This window comes from Chamaea fasciata, unplaced genomic scaffold (assembly GCF_029207755.1).
Source record: "Chamaea fasciata isolate MVZ Bird 193981 ecotype frontalis unplaced genomic scaffold, bChaFas1.0.hap1 SCAF_1, whole genome shotgun sequence".
Classification (NCBI taxonomy): Eukaryota; Metazoa; Chordata; class Aves; order Passeriformes; family Sylviidae; genus Chamaea; species Chamaea fasciata.
The window spans coordinates 114,404,798-114,428,873 of NW_027094086.1; the positions used below are offsets into that span (position 1 = coordinate 114,404,798).

At 38.6% G+C, this 24,076-nt stretch overlaps 1 protein-coding gene across 3 annotated transcripts in view; it reads right to left on the bottom strand.

The window, feature by feature from the left end:
• RARB (retinoic acid receptor beta) overlaps nucleotides 1-24,076 on the bottom strand; it is a 321,133-nt gene that overhangs the window by 93,096 nt on the left and 203,961 nt on the right. The window contains exon 4 of one of the 3 annotated variants that reach the window (XM_066194353.1): nucleotides 26-112. The exons of the other annotated variants lie outside the window; for them this stretch is intronic. Coding sequence (XP_066050450.1) covers nucleotides 26-112 — 87 coding nt within the window. The remainder of the gene's footprint in view (nucleotides 1-25; nucleotides 113-24,076) is intronic. 3 annotated transcript variants of the gene reach the window in all.

Sequence of the window (24,076 nt, forward strand, 5' to 3'; positions counted from 1 at the left end):
GTAAAGAAATGCTGGAGAGACTCACCCTGGGACCTGCGCAGCCACTTTAATGGATGTGGTGTCCCCTCTCCACAAAAAGTCCTTTGATGAACCGAAAGCTCTCTGACAATGCCTGCAGATTGTATTAACAAAACTTTTCACACAGATTCAAGAATTTAAAAAAAAAAAAAAAAACCCAAAAAAAACCAAACCACAAAACAAATCCCCCACACAGCACATGCACTTGTTCCCTGAAACTGATATACCCACATTGAAAACCAGCGGCCAGCAAAAAGACCTGCTGCAATCTGGAAGCGAATCCTTTTGAAGAGATTAAAACAAAAGCTTTTCTTAGCCTCCTTCCCCCCTCAACGGGAGAGCTGTAGTTGTCCCTGCAGCAAGCAGCCTCTCTTTCCCTCTGCCCTTCAGGCAGAAGAGTAACAAATGCTGGATTTTAACAGCATCTTTTAAAAGGACTTTTTAAGGACTTTCTCAGCCCTTTGGGGTGTCCTCCCCCAGCCTGAACTCCTGCAGTTGAAGCCCCTGACACTCTCTAATCTAAAATTTATGCACAGCATACGCTTACTGAAAAAGCCATCCTTCAGTGACGGCTTGTTTGAACTATTTCAGCGCAGCAAAACAGTGTTTGTTGCATTAAAATAGCCAAGTGGAAAAGTGGCTAAACTTTTTTTTTTTTTTTTTTTTTTTTTTTTTTTTTTTAAATCTTGGCTGGCTACATTGCTGCAGTTTTGTTTGGAATAGCAAAGCTAAATTAACAGACAGTTATTTTCTAACCAGACGACACAGGATGCACGAGAAATTTGGAATACGTAATGTATCACCACAAAAATAACTGGAAAGGATGACACAAAACACAGTATGTTTTTTTCAGTCTCCAATTTAGGGAGAAAACAGCTTTTTGTGGGGACCAGGGTTCTTGGAACAGTTTAAGCTTATGCCAAGAAAAACATGTTGCCTATGTGAGTTAAAACTATACAGAATCAGACAAACAGAAATACAGTTATGTTTATCCCATTAGCAGTCTTATACTACCGTATTCAAAAAAAATACCTGTTGGTTGTACCTGAAAATGTAGAGTGGCGACTTCTGAAAGTAAATGTCGGGAAGTGATGTTTAAATGTGTATGAATTGGAAAAAGACTGCTTTTTCCTCACTGTATCAAAATGTAACATGCTTTGTTACAAATAATAATTGTAATAATATTTATTACAAAATGCACATGTAATTTAAAAATTCCTCAAATAGCTCAATGGTTTGCTCACACACTATTTCTACAATACAGTAACCTATGCATCTCTTATTTCATTTTGACATAGCACAATACTTGTTCTTCTTCAACAGAGTATCAGGAAAAATTATATTAATGAAATGGGGAGTATTTTCTAATTTAGATCAGGAATAATCATAATTATTGTGCTAACTAATAGTCCTCTAGTTCAAATGTAATGAAACCTTAAGAATTGCCACATATTTTAAATGCCTACCCAGTACCCACAGAGGTGCGAGGAGGCAACAGCTCTCCAATATCTTTGACTTTGTCCATGCAAAGAAATTGTGGTTTCACATCAATGCTTTGATCTGTTTTCTCTCAGACTGTGATAGCAGAAACTTTACAATAAACATATTCTTAGCTATAAGTGAAATAAAAAGCACAAGTTCAAGTCAGAAATCTATTTCCTCTGGTGTTACTGTATATTTGTCAGTGTGACATAGCACATTTGAAACCCATAATCATAAAACAAAAATTTACAGCCAAGGTTTAGGGTCTACATCTGTTTCTCTGGTTTTTGTACTGCAATTACCCACTGGACAATTCAGAAAGCAGCACTATGAATCATGTACTGCGCACATGGTTGTGTTGGTCACTTTTTTGTTAGTACAAGAGGCTGAGGATGCCATAATGTGCTTCACTGAGAGAGAGAGAGCATTAACTAGAATTAGGATGAGTGCACCAGGCTCTCTAATAAAAATGACTTTACTAGAAGCAACTGAGCACTTCTGGAACATTACAGGCATATTTATAGGATGGAAAAATTAAGAAGTGCACGCAGAAATTCTCCCCAAATAAGTACCTCAGGGGAAGCAGACCTTTTTTTTTTTTCTTTTGCATGCATTTTACTATTAATCAAATGTAGCACTCTCTTGAAACAGTTTTGACAGCAGAGTAAATGGTTACTAGTGAATGATGTGTGTGTTTAAGCAGTGAAAGCAGAGACAAAGTGATGTTTTCTTCTACTCCCTAGGCAAGAGCTGACACTAAGCTTGCTGCCTCAGCTTTGATACTCACAGATTCCTTTGTGTCAGTTGCTGGGAGAATCACTGGCAGTTCACTAACCCTGCCTCACACACAGGGGCTTTGATTTTTACCTCTTCATTGACGATGGATGTTAATATGAAACAGTACTTGCCTGCCTTGGCAATTTTTTTTCCCCTCCCTCCAACTGGTGATACAAATCTGAAAAATCTGAAAGCCTGAATTCCCTCTTCACTACATGTAGTTTTTAGTGTTGAAGGATGCTTTCTTCATGTCTCAAGCCCATGAATGATGTCAAAACATTATGGGGAAGAAAATCACTAGGTCACAAGAGAATGGCAGAATATTTAAAACTCTAAGGTAGTTCTAGAAAAAGGGTATCAACTGTGAGCAAGAATTGCCCTGAAGAAAGTATTACAGTAAAATTACTAGCATGAAATGGCACAAATGGCATGGAAAAATCATGAAACGCAGTGAAATTAAGTAAAAAAGGGGTTTCTTCAGTCTGCTGTACACTACTAGGCACAGCTTGCAATGACCGAAACAGGAATTTGCACTTACAGGAAGAATTATTTCAGGCCTGAAATATAACAGCAACTGGTGAAAGACAATTCAGTGCAGAGCAGTATTTTATTTTAGATGGGAAAAGCAGAGTTAGTAATCTCGAGACCCAGAACTCAGGCATGCAACCAGTCTGCGAATCACTTACTGATAAAGGCTTTTTGTCTGTTTTAATCAGTGGATATGTATTTGTAAAGATGCCTTTAAAGCTGATTGCTTAACTTACAGGCTATAAAAATAATTCATCTCCACAAACTTGAGCATACAAGCATGTTTCTTAGAATCCATACAATCCTTTGGCCTGGAGCCAGGGGAAGAGGACTGCCCTACATGATAAAAACTGGAAGTGTATCTGGCTCCACAATCCATTTCTAAAAGTGACTGCTACTAGATCTTTCTAAGGAAAATGCAGGAATCCTTAGTGATTGGTGAAGTATAACTCACCCATAGGTCCTCTAATAGCCTATTCTCTAAGAGCAAATCACTTAAGCATTAAAGCATGAGATTTAATATCCCTTCCAAAAAAATTTTTTGTAATAGCTCTGATATTCTAGATAGTCATATATAGCCAATGTCTTTTTGGATTGTGATAAATTTGTAGCCCTGTGCCACAGAAGTAGATAGTAAGTTATTACCCTTTGAGATAAAGAGGGATAACTTTTAAAAAACAAATAAACAAAAAAACACTGTAAAACTAATCCATGTTCCAAATAAGAGAGAGACCAAAATTCACCTTTTTGAGGCCCCAAAGGCTGATGGCTGCAGGCTCCTGAAAGGTTGGCAAAGAGACAATGACATCATATGCATGAAGAGGGGATGACATGCATTTTTGAAGGATATAAAAAGAAAAGAACATTATTAGATTAAACACTGGCTACATATTGAATCTACACTTGCTGTTTATAAGGATCCTGCAGTGCAAACACCACTGCTAAATGGTTGCCAGAAAAAAACAGAAGTAAGGAAAAAAGAGTTTGTTTCATTTTGTTTTCTTTTTAAATGACTAGAAACTGCAGTTTCAAGGTTTAGCCAAGAAAGAGATTTTTACTGCTAGCCTATAAATCCCTCAAAACATAGAATTATAATGGAAATGCTGAGGTAACTGGAGTGCCGTGCATGGCCCTGACACATTGCATTATATAATCCAGGGAGAATGAAGGTTGGGAGATCTATAAAATCTAAGTAGAATCAAGATGTATGAAAGAGCAGAAGAGCAAGTAGAAATGTTGAATATTAAACTGTGGAGAATACTACTACTAACAATAAAGTTTCCTGTTTGCTGAATATGCTTATGATTGGCTGAAGGGAAGAGAGTACAGACCCCCATTAAAACTAAAACAGAGATTCAACAAGGCTGTTCAAGTAACTACTTTGTTCCTGCCTTTTTTAAGGAGGTAGAAAAAAGAAAGTTACTCAACAAAAGGATAGTATTTCCTGATGTTCTGATATACTGAAAGGTGTCTCAGAATGTATAAATAAATAATCAGAGAACATGCAGAATAAATGGGAGTTCCAAACATAGGCATTTTATCACCCTAGCTGTAACCAGAATCAGAATTGGGACAACTGTACTTCTTCTACAGGTTCACTAATTGCAGCTTAATCTCTTGATGAAAAGTTAGCCCTGATGGCTTTCTTCCAGAAAAAGACTAAATTTACCAAGCAGTGACTGGAACTCCATCTCAATACATATATATATCCTAACAAAGACTAAACCTTACCCAAGCCCTATTTCATTTAAGTCAGACTTAAGCAGCATTTAAGTCTTTTGCTCCTGCTCTGCTGACAAGGACAACCGATATAGAGGGATGACAGAAGCCTGAGATGAGCAGAGCTCTGGTCACATAAAGCCCAATGTAGATTGGACTGGAGCATGCCATGAATGTAAACTGCAATAGATCCACACTTAGCAGCTTGGCATGTGTATTCATGACAATCTAGTTCCCACTTAGCTAGTTCCGAAACCTACATCAAACACTGAAAGAACAGCCCAGTATCCTATCTCCAGGTATTTTAGAAAGAAGAATGAAGGGGTGACTGGAAAATGTGTTGGCATAGTTACCTGGCTAGCAGGGGTAATGACAGCAGTGACAATGTGGTGACATTGCCTGAAATCTGCTGGTAATGATGGTCATCATGCCAACACCTTCACTCTGCCTGTTGCCCTAACACACTGTACTTTTCACACCTTTGTTTCTGTCATGCAGATGTGATTTCTGTTTGGGAACAGCCTGCGTAAATTTTTGCTGTAAATGAGGTAGAATTACCCAGAAACTGAGGTATATATTTAGCAAATAGATGTCTGGTTTCTTTTGTAGAACATGTGCCATCAATAATGTGTGAATTAAGTGAGGGCACATGTCCTCTGAGGGACACTGTTATCACTGTAACTTTATTGATGTAGCCTGAAAAGTAAACTTTACTAAGGGGGGGTCAGTTTTACAAGCATACAGGTTATCAAAGTGTAACTACTGTTGAGCAGGTAAGGGATTCTGTATATTCCTTTTTTACTACAGTAACTGGGCTATGATAGGTAACACTCTTTCAAAGAGGAACAACTGCTTTCTCACCCTACATTGTTATACCAATGTAACATTCAAACATGGATGAGATTTCAGGAAAAGTCAGGCTGGGCTGGACCTCACTTGCTTTCAGAACAAGCAATAGCACCATCAATGACGTCCAGTCTGAAATGTTCACAAGATGTTTCCTGGTTTTCAAACTCTAGTAGAATATACTTATCAAATTGTTCTTTGGTGCATTCCTCAAATTCTACTTGACTTGTGCAATATAAGCCAACAAAGGAAAATTTGCATGGTCCCAAGCTGCTTCACTAAGCTAGTCTCACATGATTAAATAGATCTGCAAATTCCCATACCCTTAGATTGATTTCAAGACTCCCATATTGGACCACAGAAGGGATTGAATGTCCACACATATTATGTCCATGTTCAGGGAATCACAACTGACACACATGCTTTAATCAAAGGCAACTTACAGAGCTGGGGTGCAGTTAGATATTGTGGTGGTGAACAGCATACTGCCCCAGGCTTTGTGCAGTATAATGAATTTTTTGCCCTTTTGGGACTTTTAGTCCAAATATAAGGGTGGACATACAAGGTGGTCTCTAAGCATGTGGTGGCCCCTCAGCATATCAGGCTTGACAGATCTATAAAACTATCAAACTGGTTTTGCATAAACTAGACCAAAACCTCTTCATTTGGGTATCTAGACCCTTCTTCTGACTGAAGAGTTCTGCACACACCTTGTCATCACACTGAAAAAAACCCCCATTTCTTTTAATCCAATCATAGTTTTGAGCAAGCATCCTCAAGAAGAGGCTTCTCATTCATGGGATACTGATCTTCCATGTATTGTTATCAGACTATTAGAAAAACAAACTTGCTCCACTTCATATGGAGACATAGGAAGAAGAGTGTGTGTTCTGTCCTTTGTCAAATGACTTTGAGATCTCACCCCTACTGCATCCATCCATTCTATCTTTAGCATGAAATATGCCAAAGGGAACACCAAAAGACAGGGCTGTGGCCAAGCTCTTTCAAGGAATTATCAAGATTGTTGGATGGGTAAAGTAAGCCTGAATCTATAGGAGCTTTAGTTACAAGAAAGGTACGTGCACATTCCCAGTCCTGAAAAATGTGTTGTAATTCTCCTTAAAAAGTACAGCAGGTTCTTATCCCCAATCAAACCTTAAATGAAAAGTTGGTGTATATATGTTAATTAAAACCTTAAAAAAGTTAAAGGTCCACCTGTTGGGTTCTTAAATTTGTCAAAAAATTGTTAGATTTTTTTTTTTTTTAACAGACTTACTAAGAGCAGAAGGGCACACCACTGATACTAAAGCCTATTCTGCTAGCTGAACAATGCAGGAACATTATGTCACTGGGAGGTAGAACTTCACAAGCATGCAAGAAAGGCTAAGAGCTTTGCCAACACAAATTATCAGACAGAACCTCACTGGAAAAAGTGAGGCACAAAGATCTAAGTGAAGTGTAAAACTTACCGAGACTTGAACGACATGTTGACAGATACCACTCCACTCTCTTGCTTTCTATCAGAACCCAACAACCAAAGCAGAGATTCCTAAGCAGTGTTTTTACAGGCTAGGCTTAGTCTCTCCCTCATCTTATCAGTAGCCTTCAAAGGGACTGTGGGTGGATCTCCTCCAGGGGAAAAAAAAAAAGTTAAAAAAAACCAAAACAAAAACAAAACAAACCCTCAGAAGTGTCACCTCTTCCATACAAATATATTGGTGCAACCACAGAGGCTTTGCTTGAGCTGAGAAAACACACCTGGTTCTTCTAAAGGTGATATTAAAGAATTTGTGCTCCAGCCCTCACGCCTTGAGTGGCCTTAGAGAAGAGGAATAGCTAAGGAGAGAGTCTAATCAGGATGCAGGGAAAATCAATACTCACTTCTTGATATGCCTTAGGCAGGAAAGAACAGTTTAAGGTTGAGACATTTTTCTGCTCTTTCTGCTCAAGAAAATGTGCTGAAGACTGAGTGCACAGGTGAGAACAAAAAGGTAGGAGAAGGCTTTCAGGAAGCCTAAAAGCAATCCAAAGCATGTTACACCCTAAAGTTCTTTGGGAAATCTTACCTTCTAAAAGTTTCCTAGTTTTGTTGCATGAGAGATCTTTCTGTACACCACTCAAAGTTGTTCAAAGTAACATTTTCAGGGATAAAAGCACACCATTGTACTGTTATTTTCCAACTTTGGTGTGGAATACAATTATTTAAGACTCAGTGGGAGAGTATGAAAGGAGCAGGAGTGTAATTCCAGTTCAGGAAAAACTCCAATAACTGACAACAAGTAAGAAACACAAGATAGATGCATTGTATTGTAGGGGTGAGTCCCATTGGCTGGAACCCTGCGTCCCAGCAGGACTCAGTTACATAGCAACTCCTGAGGGCAGATTAACCCTTTCCCAGTTAACATATCTGGAATGATTTAAGAGACCTTTTCCTTCTCCTGCTACAGAATAATTTCATAAGTTCACAAAAATAGTTTGGAAAAAAATGAGTTGAATGCTACCAGGGTAAAAGCAAAGCTATCTGACTCACCACAGGATGCTGATGGTACAATGAACAGAGAATGCAGGGAGTTCGCATTGGTCTAAATTATATTTTATATCATCAGGTTTTGTGACATATGCAAAACACAAAATGTATTTCTCATCAAATAGTTTATGCTTAGTCTGTGGGGACCCTATGCAGACTGCATTTATCAAGTACCAATGGTCTTTCTCACCCAAATTCTGCCCATTCATTCACTTCTGTCTAGATAATTACTGAAGAATTAAAGAGTCCTCAGCTGGCATAGATATTAATATTTAATTAATATAAAAGAGAATTTTTCACCATCAGAGAATGTGTTGCTTTCATTCAGAATTGTACAGGTTGATTATTGTAAACTCTGAAATAACTCCAGCAAATCTTATAATACTAGTTAGTTTTCTTCTAATAGTCCTTTCTAATTACTGACATCAAGTAATTGGATGAATTTGGGAATCTCTATTTATTTAATCACAGAAATTTCACTATTTTGTTTTTAGAACTGCATTACACTTCAGTGTACACATATCAAATATAAGCACAAATACTACATACTATTAGCATAGCACTATGCATGTTCTGGTTATCAGAAATAAAGTTCGAATCTGAAAAATCAAAATCTAAGACTAAGACTCTTAAAGGTCTCTATTTTTAAAATGTTAGAATTCAGCTACATTAATTTCCTCCCTTGAAAGAGAGCTAGACAGACCCTGGGGACCAGGAAGGGCACATGTCCTCACTCAGGGCATCCCTGATGTGGTCACACTTCACTGCTTTGAGCCACAGCTGCACACTATTAGGAAAAAGGAGCTACTAGGTTTCCAGAGGAGAAAATAAGAGATCAGGCTGATGTGATATTACACTTACTTATGACTGTCTTCTGGTCACAGTAAGTGAGCTCTATTTCCTCTTTTCTTTCTTTTTACAGGTAGTATTTGACTCATGGTAGAATGGGCATTAAACAATGCTTGGAAAGGCAGGCACCAGTGACACTGCTTTGATTCAGACAAGCAGGGTAAGACCATACCTTTCCTTTTCTCTGGAAGGCCCAAGGACACTCTTACCTGAAGGTTAGAGGAGTAAAGTCTTGAATGAGGTCACCTTCTGCTCCTCTTCCCCCCCCACCATTCTCACACATGGACACAGCAGATTCTGCAACACACATCTCCCACCAACATCTCTTCATGAAGTAAAATCACTGCTCAACAGCAGCTCCTCTGTTCCCATTCAGACCAGTCAGAAGAAACCACAGTCTTGTTAAAGTTGGTTTTTTTTTTGTTTAGTTGCTTAAAAAAAAAACAGCTAACATTTGTGTATTACTGAAAGGACTATCTACATGGTTAAGATATGCCTTGCTTTTCTAAACATTTCACATTCTAAAAGTTCATCTTTTAGCATTTTATTTCTATGCATTTTCTTTCTATGGCTATCATATATGACTTGCAAATCCAGATGCGATAGCAAGATACAATTTAAAATTCTATTCATTATTTAATTTGACTTCTTGTATTATATCCTGAAAACTCATCCTGAGTTACTTAGCTGTGACTTTCATGAAACTAGGACTACCAATATAGTGGGTAGGAGATTAGTACAAATAGAGCTACTTCAGAAATATTTTGTGATCTTAAAATTAATTAGGAAGAATCAAATTAATTTTGTATTATGGAGTTTTTTTTAAAGTTCATATTTTGCTATCATTATTCACCTAAAACTATCACTAACACCACTGGAAAGGTAGCCTTTAAAAGGGTAAAACCTGAAGGACCAAGTTCAACATGCTAATGGTCTGTCGAAAGTACCTTTTCATGTAAATGCCAACACAGACCTATCAAATATTTGTGTTCTTCATTAAACTAATGCCTCCCTGCACCATAAACAAGACGGTGCAAAATATAGGTGTATTCCCACATCCTCCTACTAAGGTAGGCGATATCAAAATAAATTTGCAACCGTATCATTATATCAATCTCCAGTATTACTGCATCAGTACTATAACCATAATTAACTACCTGCAGGTCAAATTTCTAATAAATCTTTAGAAATTAAATGTATAATTTGTCAAAACCACATGTCTTCATAAATTGATTATTCAGAATTTAGAAGCTTTTTAATTAGGAAGAAATTTATGCAATACCATGTGTAATAATTACGAATCAGCTCTTCTGTGATATTTTTGTACATCAGCAAAAATTAAAACATTGGAAAACATTACCAGGTCATTGCAGTATTTCAATGTCAAAAGAAACACATAGTTTAAATGTAGAGGTTAAAGATATTTTCCCGTATCTTTTACATCTTATATAGCTTTATGATCTCAGAACTGGAATCATTAACCAAATACAAAATCAATGAGAAAAAGATCTAATCTGACCGTTTTCTAGCGCAGAGTCACTAAAAATGATTTATGCCACTGTAGCACTTTTTTTCCATGGTTCTATAGTTTTACTAAACAGCACACATTCTAAGTCAAACTTCCATTTTATGCTACACTAAACAATATTTTGCTTCCCTCATCCCTTCCACCTAAAATTCTGAAATAGTTTAAAACTTTAAAAACATCACCTTTGTAACAGGCATCAAGATGAGGGGTACGACCCTGGCTGCCAAATTGTAAGCTAGAGAAAATTAAAGTTAAGTGATACTTGTTCACTGCACACAAGAAGCAAAAATTGTACCCCAGTTCCTCTGCTCTCCCCTCCCGTGCTTTCACCATGGTCCTATTCAAACTCTGCACCCCCACAAGGGCTCTGGGTACTTCTATCAACATTTCATAGCAGAAGATTTTTTTTGACAGAGAACACAAAAGCTGCTTTGTGTGAAGTCTGGACACTTTTTTTCTACCTAATAAAAACATGAATAGAAGTGGGACCTCAGCAAGCATATGGCAGAAAGTCTGGACTAACTGAAAAAAAGGGGCCTAGAAGAGTTTGCTCTCTGTCATTCCCCACCGTGTTTACTGGTGAATGTATATGGTGTAAATAAGGAGTATGCAGAGCGGCCCATAATGGAACATTGTTTATGTGCACATCCTGGCAAATGCATATACAGCATGGAGACTATTTCCAAGCAGAACATAAACACAAAAGGGGAGTGATGACAAACAAGTATTCCAAGGCAAGAAAAATGTTATTCCATATACAAACCAAACAAACTAAAGTGGTTTCTCCCCTGCTAGGATCCAACTGGCAGATCTCAGCTGCACACACTATGTAGCTGTTAAAGAAATGAGAGACATTCCAGGCTTACTGGTTGGCTTTCTTTTTCTTAAGAGACCTTATTATGCTCCCAATATTAAAAAGAAAAACACAGTTAATATTTTATTTTACTCTCTTGCAAAAACACAACAAAACAAAACAACCCTTTCTTTTGGCCTGAATAAGAGCTGGGGAGATAGAGCTGATGCCAAGAAAACACCATAAGGAATTAAGTCACAGCTTTTTTATTTCAAGTTCCCACTGAAAGATAGAGCTGGTTCTTTCTTCTGCAGGTTTCTCTGACAAACCTATTACACGGCTTTAGCAAGTGACACCAGTGTGACAATAACTTAGAGGTTTCATGCTCCTGGCAGAATATTTTTTCATTTAATCATTCCTCATATAAAGGAAGAGGGTTTAGAAAACCCAAGTCCCTGCAATTTCAAGATAGCAAACCAGGGGGATGAACCTTTTTTTGTGTGCTTACTTCTGTAGAACAGAGTATCGTGCTTTGACAGCTCTGTGTAAATAAATGGGCATAATTTTATTCCTTTAAAACTAACTTCAAACACCCAACTAAAGGGGAGAAAAAAGGTGACAAGTAGGAGAACAGACAGTAGAGTGAAAACAAGAACCACAAAAAGTCAGTTGATAAAGCAGAGCTTTTAAAATAATTAATAGGCCTTTTTAGGATATTAGACACCAGAAGCGAGCAGATTTAGTAGGAGATCATAGGATGTCCAGCACAAAAATACTTTGTGAAGTCCTACACAAAAAATACAGAGCCAGCCTGTGATTTTAGCGTATTCTAAGACACTCAGAGTGTGCTTCACTTTCTTCAAAGCTCTAGATATAGACCCCACAAAATTGAAATACAAGTGCAGAACTGTGGTCTGCACCTATAAGTAAGACTTCAACTAGTCTGTCAAAATGTGGATGGAAATGTCCCATGCTCTGCCTTTATGAACTCTTGGAACTTGGGTGCATCACTGTATCACTTGGGAAGTGATAGAGCCCAGGCTGGGAATACAGGTAGTACCTTTACAATATATAGACAGTCCTTTATGGAATCACATTATTCTTTGATTTTCCTTTTTTCATTTATCACTTCCATTATACAAGACCAAAAGAACCCTCACAAAGCTTCAGTGGTGACTGGCTTAATATTAACACTTTTCAATTAAAATCACACTTTAGAATCCAAAGGAGGCTTATTTAATTTTATATTTTTTTAATTACCCCTGAATGCACACCACCTAATCCCAACATGACCTTATGCACACCCACTGCTTGGATTTCTCTTCAGCTGCTTGCAGACTTGTACAGAGCCTTCACTGTGCTTCACAAAACAACACATTTCTCATAATTACGCTTGGCTGCATGGACCACTTACAGCACGGTGGCAGGGAGGGTGCACACCAATGCCAAGTACAAGCTCCCATGCTCTTTCCTCATTACAGAAGGTATTTCTGGTGGCTGAATACCTTCTGCATATTAGAGCTGCTGGCTGTATGAAGGGAAGTTTTTTGTGATGTGGGCTACACAGGGCGACTGTAAGGCAAAGAGGAGGATCTGTGATGGCTGTTGCAAAGCTGAGTCACGGTGGGTATTCTAAAGATTTTAAATAAAAGGAGTTTTAGTAAGACTCCATATCTTACCACTTAGTTCTTAAAGAAAGGTACTGAACAATGGGAAGAATCTTAAAAAAAATTGCTAAATGTATAAAATTCATCGTGAGATTTAAAGAATCTTTTTTATTCTCTTCTTCTAAGTTTCACCAGACAAGTGAGCCACTCAGTTTTCATCTGAGAAGTTTTCAGCTTTAAGGACTCAGAAGAATGGCCTACAAACATGACTGGACTGGCATGTTAAAAGGCTAGGAAACGGAGGGATAAGGAAGAAATACTCTAAATTACTGTCACTAAGCCTTTTAATTTGTATGTCAGCATTAAGATTTATTTTACATTTGAGGTTGACAACACTGAGTAATTCAGATATGCTAAAGTGAATTCAGGACCTGCAAAAGAGGCAACAAAAGCACTGGAAAGGTACTGTGCAAACACTATGAGACCAGCTTTGCATTCCTTACTAACTGTTGTCCAAGCTGTGCAAACTTATACATTGTTGTTTACTAGACAACTACATAAAAACTGGTATTCTTTATATACTACTCCCATCCCCCTTTTAAATTAAAATTGAGTTGTTATTTTAACCCTACTCAAGTATGTAATATAGTGATGATTGTAAATCTTTATGATCACAAAATCCCTTTGATTTATCCCTCAGTTTTCTAGCTTTAACAAACATAATCCTAAAAACAATACAGAGGAAGATCTTACAGACCTTCAAATGATGGAGAGGGAGCAGGGAATGACTACATAAGTAAAGCTACAGCTTCAGGGCTCAAGACTTTCCTGTTGGGAGGCTTTCTGAATGCTGCTAATAAGGTCCTGCCAGTGGAACCAGAAGAGTATCTTCATAAAAAAAAAGGCCTTCAGTGTGGGAAGATACAATTTTCCAGAAAATTTTTAATAAAAAGCTTATAGATGTGGGACCTGAATCTAACAAAAGACATAAGTATGTCTAAATACATAGGAAAACATGAATATTATTAAAGGTGGCAAGTCCAGCCTGCCTACCCCCCACCTCCAGATCTGTAGTCACGAACATGAGGATGTTCAAAGCTTATGTGAAGATATCAGATCCAGCTCTCCACTATTAGTGACCATATGGCAACAGCCAGTTAAACACACAAAACGAATTATTTCCTTTTCTGCTCAGTATTCCATGCTGTGACAGCCAGAAGAAAATACATGGATGTTTATGTCTGCAAAGCAAAGCAAGGCAAAATATACCTGCTTTGTCTATCAGCCTTGGCCCTAGCCAAGATGCAGTCACCACCCTGCATCACAACTGACCCTCTGAACATTTTTAGAATCTGTATTAAACCAACATTTTAGCACTAAATGTCCCATGTGAATTCCAGAGGGTCTATGTACAGGCATGGCAATTTCTTTTGACTGTACTTACATAAATACAACAGCCAGAGCTCAGTTCCAGCCCAGAGGCTCAGCTTCCATTCAAAGCATCTCCCACTCCATTACAGCACTGGCTTGGGGATAATTACAGAGACAGTTCCTCGCTCAGCTGCCCCTGATCCACGCCTGCCATCACTGGGAAGAGGAGGCCTGCATGCTACCTGTCAGTATGGACAACTCACAGGACATGACCTCAGCCCATGCCCTGACCCTGCTTGTTTTTCTGATAGCCTTTGAACTCCTTCAATTCACTCTATCCACCAACATGGGCAGGAACTAAGCAAGTCTAAGAGTTTCCTATGGCTTTTGCTGACTCTCAGGACAGTTCGCCACACTCTAGTGGAGAAAGAGCCCATGTGAGTAGGTGTGAGACTTCAAGCCCACAAGAGGTTCCTGAAAACAAGAACTGCAACAGCCATTGTCTTTTCAAGCATCATTGCTAGCAGAGGGCTGGAGTCCTTCCATGAGTGCTCTTTGCTGTCTCTGGAGCTGTATGGTTTGGCGAAGAGCTGCCTCCACTTGGCTAGCAATACTTAAGCAACATTTTTATATGCTCACTGCATCCACACAAGAAATCTGATCAACTACCTTCAGGAACCATCCAAAAACTTTGCAAGCTTCCAGCTGGCTCACTTGTTCGCCTATCTTGGGTTCTCACATATCTTATATAACATTCCCTTATTAAAAAACACAGAATTTTTATGGGTTTTTTACTGCCTAATATTTAAGCATATATACAACAAGTCAGTGCCGTCAGTGACATCATCCTCCTCTTGAGCTGAGATACAGAGATGTATCTGATGAAAGGACGAAAAGAGTTATTTTTTTATTTTTCTCTCCTGCATGTATCTCCCAAATGGGCTTGGCTTAGATGGGAGTGATGTAATGCCTCTTTTGAAGACATTGTTAAAGGGTCAAAAACTAGGAAAATATCCCTTGAACACACCAAGAGGACAGTTTATCACATAGGAATTCTGGTCACCTGTTTGGATTTTAACTGCAACCACAACATGTCACTTAGTGCTGGCACTGGAGGTGAGCTTGCTGGTCACCTACATTTCATCAGTACAATGAAGCTTTTACTAGTTTTTTATTAGTGAAAAGAAAAAGTGTCACCCTGGTTAGTAAAAATTGCTATGCTTCCCCTAAGTGTAAAATTTGGTGTTGAGACAACATCCAGATGTTGGTGTTGTCACACCAACAACAAATTCCCTTCTGGGAGGAACCTACCCTATCTTCTCTCATTTGTTTGATCCCAGTTCTGTCTATTTATTAGCTAGTCATCATAGCCATCATTACCCTTGCCCCTATCTAGCTAAAAGAACTTTGGCTGAAAAGGCAATAATTTAATGTGTCTAGTAAGCTCTCCATGCCCACCTAGGATGTCCACTGTCAACATGGAGACAGGACTGCTTCCAGCAGGACGGTGTTGGTCACCTAGTTAAGATGCCAGGAGGGAAGGGATACACTCCTTAGCAGCTGTCATGAAGGCCAATCTCTCAGCCAAGGAGCCAAGGCCAGCCAGTCCTTGCCCGGTAAACACCAGGGACAAGGCAGACTACAGCGCCACACAATGGACTGGTGTAGAGCTGAGCACTGTGGCCCAGGGATAGAAATCCTTTCAGGGATCCTGCCCAAACGCAGGAACCACTGGAAAGCTAACAACAGTGCACACCTCCTAGTCAGAGAGGAAGAAGCTGGCTTGAGACATGACTGTAGCTTTCTGTAAAGTAGACTTTTAACAGCAAAATCTCTAGACCTTAATCTGTCAGAAGCACTGCAGCTTCCTTATCTTCAACAGGGTTTGTTCATGTTCAGCACACTAAAATGAGACCACCACTTAGTGAACAGGGCTGATGGCAAATACTTTGTCACTAAATAGAACCATTTAAAATCACACAGTACTGGAGGTTGACGATCTAGGCCTAAACACCCTCTTGAGCTAATCATGCTGCTTCTAGGGCAAAAACTATGGAAGAAATATGACACTTAAGCACAAATTTGACATATTTTGCAGACGAATAAAATGGAGTTATTGAGCAGAACGGGTTTTTTAAGCATTTTTGTGAACTCAATTCTGATCTCAAAATATATAATCTGTTGGGTTTACATGACGTTTCCATTGCTGATAAACTGTTCAAATATATCAGGCAGAGGATAGCCTACTTGTTTAAAGTTCTAATTGTCAATTTTAATGGATGGCTAGTAACAAAATTTGCAATCCTGTGTTAGGGGAAAAGAGCCTAGAGAGAATTATATGAGTAAAATATATATATATGTATGTAAAGCATTTTCCATACCTATTTATGTCTTAAATTCATGCCTTCAAAGCTGAGTGTATGCCACTGAAGTGAATGATTTAACAGTTGTGGGTTTCTATTGTTGTTTTTTTAAAAGTTAGGGATACTGGGATTGCTCAGTCTATAGAGAAGTCAGTGGAGCTGGAAAAGTGGGTGAACAAACATCTTTACTGCCACAGTAAACAAAACCTGATACTGATTTTTATTATCCATACTGTAAACGTCACAAAAAGCTACATAGCTGTAAATCGACTGGAAATAATAGTTACTCTGAATTGTTGCTGGTCCAATATAGCAGAATTTGACCTGACATGAAGGCAGAAGAACAACTCTGCAACTGCATTTATCCAAGAAAATAGTAACATAATATATTGTTTACTTAAGAACCCTACAAAATATTTAAACACTGACATAAACTAGTTTTCCTATAAAAAATTCATTGCTGTGTTTTCAGGGCCACAATAGGCTTTCAGATAGTATGATGTAGTATTAGTATGAATTTGGGGCAGCATTTTCAAACCAAACATTCAAAGCTAAGATAAATATCTTTTTATGTGCCAAGTATTTATGGTTTACAGACATAATGATAATGACTGAGTCGGGCAGGACAGATCCACTCCAGCAGTGAATTTTAGGGATGCAGCCCCTGCTTGCATCAAATTAAGGTAACTATGCTGCTGATCCACAATCACAACATGAAAAGCCAAAGGTCTCTAAAAATACTCAGTCCCATATAGGTGGAAACAGTAACTTGGGGGGTAGTCTGATCCTCTCATTAGCATAAGTTTTTAATGAGACCTTAACAATTAAAAAAAGCAGTATTAACTCACAAAATACATGGCAACCTTAGAAGTTCAGAAAAAAGGCATAAATCACATTTGAGCAAAAGGAAAATAAGCACCTTGAAAAGTAGTACTTTTTGTTGTTTTAGTTTTTGTTTTTTGGACAGCTTTATTTATACACAGGATGAAAAAAACACTCCAGAAAGTCTTAACACAAGCTGGTTTTTAAGGTGATCTCTATCTACTACAAAAGTAATTTACATTTCCATTATCAGTCTTAAATCTTTCCCGAGAGTCTGAAAGCCAAAGCAAGTTTCTAATCTCAGCCACTGTCTACATGACCCATTCAAAAAGGGACCCTCAAAGCTCGGGCACCTTAAATCAACTCCATTTGGTGCAAGGCTGTGTTTCCTGCTTGTTTGCTTTTGGCCTTCCTGCATATTGGTTCAGGACTTAGGGCCGAGCTCAGCTGCAGAGATAATGCAAAATCAGAACGATTCTTTTCCTCTGGCTGCCAAGGAAATCCCTGCTTTAGATTAGAAAATAACTAATGATTGTGTGTCCCTGTATGCTTTGGAGTAGGGCCCCTTATTTTATCTACATGGCAGCTACCTGTCAACGTGTGGTGCTTGGAGTAGCGCACTGGGAGTTCATACACACCAAGACTATCTAAACAGACCATTAAGTGCTAGTAAAGTAACACATGTGAACGACAGGTCAATAAATTTTAAACAACTTATGTTCACTGCAAAGACCTGGCTGTTTCAGAACAAGCTGTGTTTACATAAAATCAATTTTTACAAGCATCTAAATAATTAGGGAATATACTGCAATAATAATTATATTCTAAGTTCAATATAATAGTTCCAAACAAATTCAATGTATCACTTGCTTGTTTACACAATTCCTCCCCCCCTCCCTTGACAGGTCTTGCTTCTTAAATAACTCCTCCTCTTTACAGAAGACGTTCAAATTCCAACTTGTGTCCAAATGGGAAGGAGCTGTTACTCTTTATATTAATGTGCCCTGATGCTCATCCCACTGCATATGTACATGCAAAATGATTGAGAGGTCAGTAAATCACAATTCTAACCTATGTTGTTATTTTACTCCTTTTAACAATATTTATTTAAAATCAGATTATTTGCCCAGAGCAATCTGACGGTTAACAGAAAATTAGATTTATCCAAATTCAATTTTGGATCAAAATTTCAAAAGCTTTGGATTAAATGATGGTTGAGATCTCAACTTCCTGTTCTTTATACAGTATCAATATATTAATTTAAAAGCTGCATATGCATACTCAAATAAACATACACACATGCCACATATGCTCACACCCAATTGCAAGTAGATGGCAAATAAAAGAACCCAAATTTCACAATAAAGACTAAACTAAATGTTATCCATAGCTACAATGGCAAAGACACCGGCAAACTGATTTACAAGGCTGAGTTTTCACCTCATTTTTGTTGCTTTTCAGCTACAGGCAAAAGAATTTAGCATGTTGTGAGCGCTATAAATTCACATTTGCCACAAGAACCCATGATGCCATCTGTTCCCTGGAGCGTTTACATAAAGTATGCCAATGCAAACCATCTGCAAACTGTTCTTGCATGCGAATTCTTGTGATAATGCAATGTGGTACATTTGCAATTTCAAGCAAAGACCACTTGAGCTTCTTTGTAATTGCCATGCTTAACTCAGATTTCTATAGAAACCTCTTTAGAGCAGGATTGTGGGGTATTTTGTCGGTGGTTTTGCTGAAGTCCTTGATGTTAACTCTTTACCATTGTTTCCACGTTTCATTACTGAAAGATAATGGTGCACCTTAAGGTAAGGGTGAAAGGAGGGAACACAGAGAAGAGGGGACATCCTCCATTCCCTTGAGTTAAAGACTTTTAAACAAACTCTCAGCCTTCTGGAAACAAGAGAGCAAGACCTTTGCTACTTATATTAAGCACTGGATTGTATGAACTGTGGATTTGAAAAGCACTGCAGTTCTTTCTAGCCACTGCAGAATTATATCTCTGTCTCTCCTTTTCACAACTCACTTTTTTTTTTTTTCTTTTTGCTATTTTAAAAAATGGATGGGGAACAAAATGCTTATGAATGACATGCTGATATGCACTGATACTGTGAGCAGCAGCAGGGGAAATTTTCTGATTTTGTAATCAGAATGGTGATTCTGATTACAAAATCAGAAAATTTTGTAATGGTGGAAAAGATACACACACACACACACACACACACACACACACACACTCTACGCTCTCCCCAACAGCAGAAATCCCTGCAGATCCCCCAGCGGTTGGGGCCCTGGTTAAGTCTTCACTAAACAGATTAATTACTGAGCCTCTAAACCATTTCCTAGGTTTCTCCAGTTGGTATCTAAATTTTAAATAACCATTCATTTCCCCACACAGTGAATTCAAGTGTAGAATTCCCTATCTTGGATCAAACTAGCTACTATGAGTAATCTGTGTGCATGTGTGTTCTGCTTCCTTTTCTGATTTGCCATAAAAAGGAGTGGCCAGTATCACCACTTAGTCATACTTCTTTAGGTATCATAATTTCACACTTCTGCTGCTACCATGTATAATATAACTTCGCTCTTCTCTACTACTCAAACATGCCTTTAGTAAAAGCCACGGAGGGAAACAAAGATGTGGCGGAGGGCTTCAGTGACACCCCTCAATTAGCCAGCCTGACACATGCGACACACCCGTGCTGCCGCCACTCTCCAGCTATGAGCCCAGCTGACTCCAGTGCATTAGCTGATGGTTGAAGAGTGTATTAAAGACTGTCTGTAGAAACGATTAGCAATACTTAAAAGATTCAATCAGCTTGTAATTTGGCTCAGTATGCACTTGTGCTCTATGAAAATGACAGTCTGAATCTTCCCCACTCTGTGAGTGTTACTACTGGTAAGTTTCTCTTGACAGCTATCCCCATACACCAGCCTTAAACTAAATCCTAGCAAAACTAGTTCTGAGATTTTAATTTCCATCACTCATTCACTCCAATGTTAAAAATTGTGAAGGGTGACATATATGATATGAAACTTTGACAGAGAGTTTTCATTTGTTTACATGCAGAGTCTTTATTTTCCATTCTCTTGTTTTGTAGTAAAGAAATAAGCAAGCAAGTGCTGACATATATGGTGTACATCACATCCCTCCTAACATTTCTACAGCCAGTGAACGTCAAATTTTAGTGCCAAATCTGCCTTTCTTCAGCAAACCTGCTTCCTAGCTCCCTCCTGGGCCTCTGGGGCTAGTACTCACCCCAGGCTGTTTTCCAGAGTGGGTTATGTCATGCTTTGTGGGGAGTTTTCAGCATGCTCAAAATTTATGCAAAAGAAAAAAAGAGATGATCAAAGTGGCAGGAATACCTGAGCTTCTCTGCCTGTGGTAGCTCACTTTCACTGAGCAAGCCCCAACAGCATCTGTCACTAAAGCAATGGATTGTTTTGCTCAGACATCTGTGGGTCACATTATTTCACAGGGCTGCAGCAAGAGGGGAAAGTAAAACTGAGGCAGGTTATTAATCACTTACCGTTTCCTGTACGACATAGAGGAAATAATCAAGCAGTATAGTGGGTTATAAAGGGAGATTCCTGAGAAACAAAAATATGCACTTCATTTAAGGCATTGCAGGAGGCCGTGTGATAGAGGCGGATTCAGTTTGTGGAAATTTGGCTTTATTTTATTTATGAGATTAAGTAACTGACAACAGCTGCCACATCTAAATGAGGGTATGATGGCATTCACCCAGCAACTGAGAAGAGCAGCGCTTCAGATTTGCAAGTCTTCTCCATTCATATCCAAAAAGCACAGGGCTTGCAGGGTGGAACAAGCCCAAACTACTCTCAGTGATGATATTACATGACCAGATCTGGAGAGAACTTGCCCCATATAAATTAATGCCAGCCTTAACAAGACTAACTTTGATTCATCGATATATGCAGCTGTGTCCTCACTAGGGAGTTTTCTGGCTACATAGGATTTTATACATCTGTCAGCTTTAAATCAGGGATCCAAATATAGACTGCAGCATGCCAGAACACTCCATCAATTTGTCCCTTTCCCTTGAGCCTATAAAGCACTAAATGGGCAGAGACTCATCAGTGAGGGATCAAGTCTTGATCCTACCCACACCCCACAGTCCTGTTAAGCTCAGCAGTGCAAAATGGGAATCAAAGGAAATGAAGCTGCACCCCATTTTTAAGTATCTCCCCCACTCCCTACCCGAGATTCTCAATGTACAGCAAATTGAATTTTTTTTCCATTTTTGCTCCCCCCATGCAAACGTGCAGGCGGTTTCCTAGCAGCAGTGTGAAAAGTCAAAGGGTACACAGCATCAGCAACGACAAATACCAAACCGAATTAGACCATTTTCTGAATCATCATTTCTGTGATGAATAAAGGAGATAAAACTACCTTTGAAGAATTTTCTAAAGCTACACTGAAGCAACCACCCAAAACACAGCAGAAGTGGCTCACACAGAAGGAAGGATATGGGGGCAGCGTCCTGTGGTTTTGTGTGGATTTTAGCTACATGAAGAGAAGAAGACTTAGGGCTGCTACCTTTGGTAATTTATATGAGGAATTTCTAATACTGATCTATTTCTGTTATGCTTGCAGGACAACAAAGTTTATCCCTCTTCTGCTCTTCCCATGGATTTCCAAAGGAAAAAGACAGCATTCAAAATCAGGACTAGCCATGCTGGCAGATGATGGTGCTGCTATGGCAGCTTGGCAGTTCAATATCAAGTGAGTTAAATAAAAATAGAATTAAAAACTAACCCGTTTAAGCAATATCAACTGCAGGTAATGGTAATATTCACAGTAGAAAAAGGCCTCACATTTCATTAATATTATTGTTCTTAGTATTGATGGACCAAACTCTTTTAGTGAATGGAAAAACCTCTAACATGGAACAGAGCGTAATGCACGAGAAGCAACCCCTACACTTTTTTTTTTTTTTCCCCCAGTATTACTAAGCTTTATATTTCAGTGTTTAGAAATAGCTCAGTCATCAAAGACTGTGACCCCCATGAGGGCACTAATTGAGGAATGGATAGAGTTTCCCAGAGACTAACAGCCCAGGGTAGTGAGGCTGTGCTGCCCTGCTACGGCACTGCTGCGAGGAATATATATATGACAAGACCTTTGGTCTGTAACCGTGATGGATACCAAGTTGCTACAGCAAATATTACCCTGGATGACTGCCAAGGATTAATCTTTTGACAATTAGGAACTTGTTTCATTTTGCAGCATAAGTGAGGGTATGCCTTTGCTAACCTAATCTCAGTTTGAGAGATGTCAAGCATATTCTTCAATATGAAATTAAAAGACAGGCTGTTTTATCTTCAAAAGAAGTGACTGGAACATAGAAAATCACTCTTAAATCTATCACTGGATATAGGATTAGATGAAGACTGACTGTGTTTCACTGATACATATGGCTTTCAATACCCTCTTAAAAATCACAGTTTTAAAAAAATCAAATGACTTGGTAGACTTTGGTAGTAATTGTATTACTTTGTAGTGATCAAATTCTGTCTTCAGATGAACATGCAAGGGGCTTCAATTTGACAGCAAGCCTGCATAACCAGAAAGCCTTCATCTGAGCACAGAATCTGATCCACAGATGCAGGAAAACATCTATGTTTGATGTAGCAGATTTCTATCCTTTTAGAAGAGTAGCATCTGGACCTGAAAGTATTTTAACACACTGAGACTGATGCATTTGACATATTGTAGTCTTGCTGAGTTCCTTCCTTTATTTGGGGATGATGAACTTGATAGCAGTCTGCATCACCAAGTGATTAATCAGTCACTTTTGTAAAGGTTATCTGTTAAAAATACATCTGATTAATTTGGTCCAATGACAGAAGAGGAGCTATAGATCCCTTACAGCTGACCCAGAGGCCATCACTGTATAACAATGGACAGGTTTCATTTATAACATGGTGAACACACATGGAAATCTGCTTGTAATTAGAAAGTGATAATGAATCCATCTATCAAAAGGAAGCTGGTTTGTCAGCAGTTCTGGATGCAAACCCTGATATTTACTGTAAATCCCTCTGACCTTCCCTGGGGAGTCTAATTGTAAATATAAGTCTTCAGCACCTCAAACGAAAGTCTTTCCAGGTTCTGGTTTTAAGAAAGAGATTTTTCTTTTCAGTCAATTCATGTTCTTGCTCTAACAGTGAATAAAAGTGGTAAGTGATGAGTTACAGACATCAATCTTTTTCTTCAAACATTATTGTGTCTGTTTCAGCAGAGGAGAAAGATGCTTAGAGACTCTGATGATCTGAAAGACAAATGAGATCTGTACAAACAGAAAATGCTTGAGTGAAGCAGAAGTATGACTGCCTGCAGGTAACAGAGGATAATTCAAGAGAGTTGTGTACCTAGTATAAGTTTCTGACAAAGGGTACAGGTCATTCAATACCTATAAAGATTACTGGGGTGATACTAAGGCTGTTTCACAAATAATCTGATTAACACGAGCTTCTGAAGAAGGCTCAGACTGAAAAAGGACTTTGAGATTATGAGCTTTGGAAACTGGAAAAAGAGAATTACTATCAAAGGAAATGATCAGGAAGGATGAAAGGGAATGGAAGGCACTTGGAAGAGCCCTGACAACAGCTCCTAGCCTTTTTCCTTTATATCAGTATTCAGGTGGAAATATGTGCAGATACCAGAACTCCAGTTCCAAACAGCAACGGTAACAGGAACAGAGCCATTACTCAAGGTACCCGAACACCTCCATCACCCTGGGCAACTGGTAATCAAATGTAAGTAACGTCCCTGAAGGAAAGCCACAGTAAAAGAGTTCAATACATTTCTGAATA